General features: G+C 45.0%; 1 protein-coding gene across 2 annotated transcripts in view; it reads right to left on the bottom strand.

The window, feature by feature from the left end:
* Nucleotides 1-10,000, bottom strand: part of pde1a (phosphodiesterase 1A, calmodulin-dependent) — a 51,308-nt gene that overhangs the window by 3,041 nt on the left and 38,267 nt on the right. For both annotated transcript variants that reach the window (XM_048239702.1, XM_048239703.1), the window contains 9 exons: nt 9,633-9,699; nt 9,225-9,341; nt 7,809-7,949; nt 7,160-7,260; nt 5,516-5,641; nt 3,131-3,232; nt 1,593-1,713; nt 1,237-1,318; nt 877-997 (listed from right to left, as the gene is read on the bottom strand). In XM_048239702.1, coding sequence (XP_048095659.1) covers nt 877-997; nt 1,237-1,318; nt 1,593-1,713; nt 3,131-3,232; nt 5,516-5,641; nt 7,160-7,260; nt 7,809-7,949; nt 9,225-9,341; nt 9,633-9,699 — 978 coding nt within the window. The remainder of the gene's footprint in view (nt 1-876; nt 998-1,236; nt 1,319-1,592; nt 1,714-3,130; nt 3,233-5,515; nt 5,642-7,159; nt 7,261-7,808; nt 7,950-9,224; nt 9,342-9,632; nt 9,700-10,000) is intronic.

The following is a 10,000-nucleotide window of genomic DNA, read 5'->3' as shown; positions in this document are numbered from 1 at the left end:
TTATTTTGTCTTGTTTTTCTTTTTAAAAGTATATTTTTGGGGCTTTTTATGCTTTTAATCAGACAGGACAGTGGAGAATGACAGGAAGTGAGTGGGAGAGAGAGTGGGGGTGGGATCCGGAAAGGACCACGGGGCGGGAATCGAACAAGGGTGGCCGGTGTACATTGCAGGTGCCCCAGCCAGTCGTGCCACGACCGGGGACTTGTTTTTCGTTTTTGATAGGCCTATCCCAAGTTCTTCCATGACGACTGGCTCTAACTGACATTCACCACCTGTTCTGCATGCACAGAATTAAATTCTAGCACGTTTTTGAAGCGCAAGGCTATGAGCAAGACTAAACCACAGAGAGGGGCGAAATATAAAGGCTGCATCAACTTGCCTAGTATCATTCACTGAAAACGCGATGGCACAAATGTTTACTTTTTTGGATGACAATGACAACTGGTAGCGCAGACATACTGATAGCTTTGATTAAGCCTGAGTGAAGTATATTTATGTGGAGAGCTAGACAGTCGCCCTACTTGGCCGATGATGAGGCACTGAGGCAGGCAGTCGATGGCCGTCGGATGGACGGCCGTTCTGGACTTTTCCAGAACGCATAGATTGTCAGTCCGCCCCTGCACACACACACACACACACACACACACACACACACACACACAAACACACAGACACAAACACACATACAGACACAGATACAGACACACACACACACACACACACACATACACACACACACACACACACACACACAGAGAGACACACGCACAGACACACACACACACACACCCACACACACACACACCACACACAGAGAGAAAGGAAGTGAGCGAGAAAAGGACAGGCACGTGAATGAGTGAGTGAGGGAAGCAGTACCTGGACCTTGGGACACCAGTGTCCCCTGCACTTAGCGCTTCCTCTATGAGAGGAGAAATAATCTTCTCTGTGGTGTCAACCAATACAGAGAACGTTGGTTCCACTATGAAGTCAATGAACCCTTGGGAGGACAGAAAACAAAACCTTTAAAAACGAATTAAGTTGCTTATTTATTATTGCTGCAAACATAATAAAAGAATGTTTCAACAAAAACATGACACTTATTCATACAGTTGTTAAATGGAAAATTAAGCTGAGTGCAACTTCAAAATTGTCCACATGGAGGGAGCATTGAGCTATGCGATGAAACATCGTTCCCGCTATGAGAAAAGGAAAATAAACAGCGCAGTGCAGGCTCACCTATCTGTGACTGTGCGATCATAGTGGCCTTGCGATCACACAGGGGAGAGAAGGGCAGCCCCAGCTCGGCCTCTTTATCCCCCTGGAAGCAGACAGCCACAGAGTCACACTCAGAGCCCACATCTCCTGCCCCGAATACAAACACTGGGGAGCTCAAACAGTGGACGAGCATCATCTATCTAAACACCTCACTGAAGCACACGGACGCATTACGATGACCTTTATTAAAGTCGCAAAAGTATCTCTGTTCTCTGCAGTTACGGAGTGTTCTGGCATCAGACCTGCTAACTTAGCTAAGCGAGCGGCGGAGTTTTCTCGCTGCTTCTGACCGTGTCGGTTTGTACAGAGGGCAGTACCTGTCTGAAGAACTCCTCCATGAGGGATTGGGTCCAGCGGTAGTGGAGCTTCCAGGCCTTGGCTGGGTGGCTGATGTCAGCAGCATGGAGCATCAGTGACAGCGCCTTGGGTTTGTCAATGCTATCAGACACACACACAATACACCGTCAGCCAATAAGGACGTCGTCATGAACACACACACACGCGGACACACACACAATACACCGTCAGCCAATAAGGACGTCGGTCGTCATGAACACACACACGCGCACACACACACAACACACTGTCAGCCAATAAGGACGTAGTCATGAACACACACACACACGCACACACACACACAACACACCGTCAGCCAATAAGGACGTCGTCATGAACACACACACGCGGACACACAAACAACACACCGTCAGCCAATAAGGACATCGTCATGAACACACACACGCGCACACACACACAACACACCGTCAGCCAATAAGGATGTCGTCATGAACACACACACGCACACACACACACAACACACCGTCAGCCAATAAGGACGTTGTCATGAACACACACATGCACACACACAACACACCATCAGGCAATAAAGACACCATCATGAACACACACACACACACACACACACACACATAATGAACACACTCACATAAATTCATCCACACACACACACACACACACACACACACACACACACACACACACACACACACACACACACACACACACACACACTTTTAATGCACATTCAGACTGCAGTGTTAGTGACATTTAGACACATTTATGAGTACAGAAATACTCAGAAAATTACTTTGGGGAGACATAAGGGTGTGAAGTGGACTGCACCCTGGCCACTTTCAACTTCAGCTACTTAGATCCCATTGTTCTCAATACAACCCCAGCATCAAAGATGTTAACAATTTCAACGCCAGTGTGCGGGGGCAAGAAACAGAGCGTGTTGGCACACTCATGTCAGTGCCTATGTGTGGCCCTCCTTAAACTGTGCCCATCCATCTATGTTTGTGAGGGTCTGTGATGTACAGTATGTGTATAGATGTTCAAACAGTGATATCAATATCAAGACACCCATCCGTTCTCTCAGATCTTCTTCCTCCATCCAGCTCATCCTCCCACCTGCTCATCTGGTTACCATGGTCTCACCTAAAAACTCATCTTTTCAGACAGGCCTACTCTCTTTCATTTTTTTTCTTTCTTTTTTTCTTTTGCTCTTTTTTATTAATAGTATTATCATGTTATTTTATTGCTTGTTTTCTCAATTTTTCTCTGTTTGCTTGTTTAATGGATTGAATGTTTTATTGTTGATTCTGTAAGGTGACCTTGAGTGTTCAGAAAGGCACCCATAAATAAAATGCATTATTATTATTATTATTATTATTATATGTGTGACTGTGTATATGCCATATGTATGTGTGTGTGTGTGTGTGGGTGTGTGTGTGTGTGTGTGTGTGGGTGGGTGTGTGTGTGTATGTGTGTGTGTGTGTGGGTGTGTGTGTGTGTGTGTGTGTGTGTGTGTGCAAGTATGGGTGTGATGTCTCACCCCTCTGGCTGCTGCAGGGCGCTCCTCATGGTTTTGATCTGCTGGAAATGGCAGGACATGTCTGTACTCATGACCATCTCAATCACCAGGCTGCGCAGCTCTCTGATAACACACACACACACACACACACACACACACACACACACACACATTTATTATCCATGTACATGCATGCATCCTCAGAGCACAGGAAATGGCATCATCACACACGGACATTACACTACTGCACCGGCATCAGCCTACACCTCTCTCTCTCTCTCTCTCTCTCTCTCTCTCTCTCTCTCTCTCTCTCTCTGCTACATGCTCCTTGTAACCTGCCCCACAGCTGCAAGCACTTTGTTGGGGCCTTGTGATATCTCTGGCAACCATCATGAAGCAGTGCCGCAGCACTGAGGGCTTGCACAACTGTGAGCGTCTCTGCTCTGCTCTGCCCGAGCGGGGATAGACTAGTACAGTAACTCATGTTAGTTTTGCTTTCTCCTCAGTTGCTACGAGACACTTTAGGAAAAATTGGCAACGTCTGCTTGGATGAAATAAGCAATGATAATGAGGGGCGGATTAGCAGCATTTCTAAAAATCACCCTTTCAACATGTATTTGTTCAGGAATTCAAACAAGATACTGTATGGATCACGGATTATCGCAATAACAAGACCTATCGGTGGCCTGTCAGCCTTGGTGACAGGCAAAACAAGGAATCACAAATCACCGATACAATATTCAGGCTTCAGATATACTGCTCAATATCTCCTCTCCTCTGATGGGAACCAAGAGGATTCTGAGAACGGACTGTAAGAGGACTGGTGGTAGCTTGAGATACAGTCCAATAGTGCACCAACATATGAGATACACTACAGTATGGAGGTTATTACTTTCCCTCACAAACACTCCATTTAACTCACACTCCACTGGCTAGGCCTGCTCCACTGTCCCTGTATGTACATATATAAATAGATATGTGGTATGTCCCTGTATGTACATAATAAATACATATGTGGTATGTCCCTGTACTGTATGTACATATATAAATACATATGTGGTATGTCCCTGTATGTACATACAGTGTAACCAGATAGTTTTCAGACCCTTTTTCACGTTTTGTTTTGTTTCAGACTCATCTTAAAATGGATTCAATCCATTTTTTCATCATCAATCATCAATCTTCCAAGTTTGGAACAACCAACAGTCTTCCTAGATCTGGCCGCTCAGCTAAACTGAGTAATCCAGGACAATGGGCCTTGGTGAGACAGGTAACCAAGGACTCAATGGCTTTTTGGGAAACTCCAAAAAAATGGCTTCCATCTGTCCACTCTATCATAAAGGCCTGATTGGTGGAGTGCTGCACTGATGTTTGTCCTTCTTTACGCTTCTCTTGTCCTCTCAAAGGAACTCTGGATCTCATTCATAGTGACCATTGGGTCCTTGGTTACCTGTCTGACCAAGGCCCTTCGTCCCGAATTACTCAGTTTGGCTGAACCGCCAGATCTAGGAAGACTGTTGGTCGTTCCAAACTTTTCCATTTGAGAATGATGGAGTGCTTTCGGGCACTTTAAATGCTGCAGAAATTTTCTTGTGTCCCTCCCCAGACCTGTGTCTTCAGACAATCCTTTCTCGCAGGTGTACGGACAATTCTCACGGCCTCATGGCTTGGTTTTCACTCTGACATACACCATCAAATGTGAGACCTTATAGAGATGTGTGCCTTTCCTAATAATGTCCAGTGAATTAATTTAGGCACAGGTGGACTCCAATCAAGTTGTAGAAGCATCTCAAGGACCATTGATATAAGTAGGATGTACCAGAGCTCAATTACAAGTGTCATAACAAAGGGTCTGAATGCTTATGTAAATGGAATATTTCAGTCTTTTATTTTTCATAAATTAACAAAACACTCCAAACACCTGTTTTTTGTGGAGTGTTGGGGTATTGTGTGTAGATTGATGAGAAAAAAAATGAATTGAATCCATTTTAAGATGAGTCTGAAACATAACAAAATGTGGAAAACTCGAAAAGGTCTGAACACTTTCCGTGTATATATACATATGTGGTATGTCAGTCCTTGCTGTTCCTCTCTTTCTCTTTCATTCTTCCTTGTTTATGTCTCTACGCTTCCATCCTCTCACTCCACCGAGTATTTCTGTCTGTTTTACTTACTGTTCTCTCTGCATGTGCCTTTTCTTGTCCTTATTTGTTTTTCCACTGTCTATAACTGTAACAAACACACACACACAGACACACAGACTTGCTTCATCTAGTTCCCTCTTCACTAGTACTCTCTGTAACTCAGCGACTCTGTGTGTGTGTGTGTGTGTGTGTGTGTGTGTGTGTGTGTGTGTGTGTGTGTGTGTGTGTGTGTGTGTGTGTGTGTGTGCTGCTGCTGCCATACCTCCAGTCGTCCTTGGTCAGGTTTACCAGGATGTTCATCTCATCCTCTTGCATAAGCCGGTAGGCTGCGCTCACGTGGTGGTTCTCCAGGACTGAGCGGTCATTGTACAAAATGGCCACCTCTGACCTGGACAAAGAGCAAGGATGGACGCAATGACGAGAGACGATCAGACCGTGTACTATGCCAGTGTTGGCCCACTGTGCCATGGTGTTTGTGTTTTTCTTCACTAGAAAGGTTATTGTGTGTGTTGAGGCATGTGGGGCATTACAGATATCACAAGATGAAGGTGTGAGAGAAGTGTGACTTTTAAAAACAAAACAACACCTTCCTGTGTAAACAGATATTTTAAGGGACAAAACCCTTCAGCTTCTCCTGTTGACTCCCACAACATAAAAACAATCCATGCTTTTCACAAACAGCACACATAAAACAGGCTACTCAATGCTGATAGCAGCCTGGCCTTGATTTATTCTAATGGCCATTGATGCACACTGTTCTAGATCGGAGTAATGCATTTCAAATGGACAACACATTCACTAAATTATGTTTCAAACTGCATGTTCTGTGATGAAGTGTCTGTGAAAATGTGTATGGAGATGAAGCGGAATTTCTTAGAAGTGAACAGCACACACACACACACACACACACACACACACACACACACACACACACACACACACACACACACACACACACACACATAATCCTGTATATACAGTACACACACATTTGCAAGCACTCAAAGAAACACTCCACTGAAATGTGCAGACTAACAAGCCATCCCCTTCTCCTCTCTCATCCATCTCCACAATTGTTCCTTTTTACTTCCTTTATTTTCCATCACAAACACGCCATCTATCTCACACTCCACTGGCTATAGGCCTGTGGCATTGTCACTGTAGCACAAATGGAGATGATAGCAAACGTTTTAAACGCACGGCACTTGTGTTGTTCAGCAAGCGTGGAAGAAAAATGAAAAAAAGAATGAAAAAGAAAAGAAAAAAAAGGAAAAATCAGAAAAATGATACTATTTTACCAAAGACGTCAACCTAAACATCAGGCCTTTTTTTTCTTGGCTACGTCTCGTCCCGAAGTGATTCGCACGCAGAGCGAGCTGAATCGCTACACAAAGACGGACTCCTTGGGTGCACAGCGTGCCGCACCTGTCTGGAGGGTCTGCTGGCATTTATTAGGCGGAATCAGACGGGCCATCTGGCAGGAGAAATAAAATAAGTCAGAGCGAATTACAGGAGGAGCCCGGATTCATGCGCCGCGGTCTGGTCTCAGACCGTGCGGGATAACGAGCAATAATGCCCTGATCAGTCGACATCATCGGCCCGAGATTGCGACCAGATGTTTTGTTTGCTTGACCTGGGGTGCATGGATGGGGGTTGAGGTGGGGAATGGAGGGGGGGGGGTTGCTTGAAATTGCACTTAAGGGTGTTTCGTTTCTTTAATAAAGACATGCTTGTTCCTGTCGTGATGAGGTTCGGACAGATATCTGGCATGTATACACACACACTCTCTTTTTCTCTCTCTCACGCACGCATACACACACACACACACACACACACACACACACACACACACACACACACACACACACACACACACACACACACACACACACACACACACACAGACCTGGTCTGGATGTGGAAGTTGTTAGTTGTCCCCGTGTGTTCAAAGTCATGGATGGCTGCGGCAAATACCATGGCTAAGATTTCCAGTTCCGTCAGCCAGTGCTGAAGAAAAAAAACCATTAGGGAGTGATTTATTTTTTTTCTTAACAATAGGCATTTTCTCATAGAGGCTGTCTGTGAACATGTGTACACTGACTGGAATAAAAGACTAGATACACACACTATCGTGTATGTATGTGTGTGTGTGTGTGTGTGTGTGTGTGTGTGTGTGTGTGTGTGTGTGTGTGTGTGTGTGTGTGTGTGTGTGTGTGTGTGTGTGTGTGTGTGTGTGTGTGTGTGTGTGTGTGTGTGTGTGTGTGTGTGTGTGTGTGTGTGTGTGTGTGTGTGTGTGTGTGTGTCTCTCTCTCTCTCTGTGTGCATGCATGTGTGTGTCTCTCTCTCTCTCTCTCTCTCTCTCTCTCTCTGTGTGTGTGTGTGTGTGTGTGCATGCATGTGTGTCTCTCTCTCTCTCTATGTGTGTGTGTGTGTGTGTGTGTGTGTGTGTATCATCATTGATCTACAGTATAACATTTTCATATTGATCTATGTCATTTTCATAAGCGTCAGCTGAGGCGTGGGGTTTTGGTGCGGTTGGCGAGGCTTGCCCTTACCATGACGCCGGTGTGGAGCATCAGGTAGTGTGCGGTCTGCGTGACGTCGGCGGCGTGGATGAGGTTGTGGTAGGGGTTCCGGTGCTTGCTGTAGCCCAGCTCCAGCGCCTCCACGAAGGACACCAGGGATGACACAGGGATCTAAATAACAAACATGGAGGCGGTTAAGGTCAAAGCTAACAATAAAACCTGTACATGTACCTTGTAAAACAGTTGGGTGAAAACATGACTGCATTACTACAGTATCAGGCAATGCAGATGGCATCAATCAACACGAATAGAGAACCCTGTTATCCCAATGGCCAGTCAGACATGCATAGATAATAATCATTCATTATGAGATAAGAGCATTGCATGACATTCTAATCTCTGCATTGAAACATTAGTTTAAGTTTGTATATAGCCTTGTTATAACATAACAGTGATGAAAGGGGTTTATATCCGAGGCTGCATTGGAGCAGTGGTTATACAGGGTACAGGTTTGCTTCATTCGCCAAATGTACAGAGTACACAGGAATTTGACTTGGTAATGCAGCACTTCATTACAAAAAAGAGGATGAGAAGAAGAAGTTACAGTAAAGGATGTTTAAAAGAGGAAATAACAGTAAAGATAATTTAAAAAGATGCCACACACAGTAAATAAGACAATAAATAGTAAATCCTGTATTCAGGTCATATTCAGTTCCTCATCTCCTTAAAGGGACTATGTGTAGAACTTTGTGGTATTCAAGTTTTCTTGAAAGCATTGACAGCACTCTGCCAACAGAGAAGGTCAGTGTCTGGCTGGTAATCATGTTAAATTTCATCTCACTCACACTGTTGCTATTTCCAGGTCCTTTTTGAACATTTTCAACCAAAAGAATGACACGCAGCTCCTTCAACACTAGCACTGAATCTCCCTACCACCCAACCCTTGTATTGGAGTCATGGCACAAAGCACTGGCTCGTCCTCAGCCTGGTTCCAGAGCCTTGTCACTGGCCCTCCAGTGGAGGCTGTGCCCAGATCAGATCTGACGGCTGAGTCTGTGAGGAGTAAAAAGAACCAGATGGAGGCCAAGGCTCCGGCTCCGACTGGGGACTCGCACGCATGTGTGCGCTTAGCGCCGCGTAAATCTTTTACCTGCACTGGAGTCATGGAGGCCGCTGCTGAGGAGCACAGAGATGGAGGTGAAGAGGAGGAAGAGGGGGAGGGGGGAAAGGCCCGCTTGGGTCCGGTCATGGAGCTAATGGAGCAAATGTCCAGCTTTATGCCCAGTTTGGATGGAAGTTAATGACACAGCGCCATAACCTGGAGCATCTCATTCATAAGAACTGCTGTGGGAATGTGAACCATTGCGTGGCTGGATTTAAGCTGATAGACAGATCAGTGTACAGTGGATGAGATGTTTAGAAAAATCATTTTTGTTTGTGTCGTACCCTGAAGCGGTTGATGAGATCATATCTGGTGAGCAGCTCGTAGACCATAAACTTGAGGGCGTGCTCACTACTGGCTTCGTGGAGGGCAAAGACGTCAAACGTCCACTTGTCAACATCCTGCAAAACAAAACAAATAAGACCACCTCCCCAAGGCCGTCATTTGGCTGTGTCCCACACACACCAATCCACACTAAGCCATTCTGACACACCAGTCGAGGGAAAAGCTCTCTCTCTTTCCCTGTAGGGTGCCTTTGTGGGTGAGGAACTTTTTTCCAGCAAGACTATAATTTCTAGAATTACAGCATACAAAAAAAAAAACCTCATGTCTATAAAAGTTACCATGCACAACCACTTAAAGTCCAGATGCCACCTCACAACTAGTCCCAGTGGTGTGAATGGAAACAATACCTTTAATGTCGTGATCACAGCAGGTGGGTAGGTCAGTCCGGCCATGTTGGATGTTCTTCTGTACATTCTGTTTACGAAAACACAAAGCTTTCGCTGATTTGGGAATAATGAGAGTGAGTGTGTAAAAACAGATGTCATTCAACACTGCAGTCTTTTCAAATATTCATCACTGCAGTCCTCTCAAAAGCTTTCTGTGTTTTGCAGTTGTCATCAAAATTCCTACAGATACTAAAAGATTTAAATCTTAAAAGTCATGTTCAGCTACGTTGACGCCGCAGAGACTTTAAAAGGTTACAGAAAGCAATGGCTTGTCACAGGCAGTTTCGCCTGCACAGAACCTTTCCGTGGAAACCCAAATAGAGAGAGAA

Source organism: Alosa alosa, chromosome 3, assembly GCF_017589495.1.
Source record: "Alosa alosa isolate M-15738 ecotype Scorff River chromosome 3, AALO_Geno_1.1, whole genome shotgun sequence".
NCBI classification, from domain to species: Eukaryota; Metazoa; Chordata; class Actinopteri; order Clupeiformes; family Clupeidae; genus Alosa; species Alosa alosa.
This window is presented reverse-complemented; position numbering and strand designations above follow the sequence as displayed.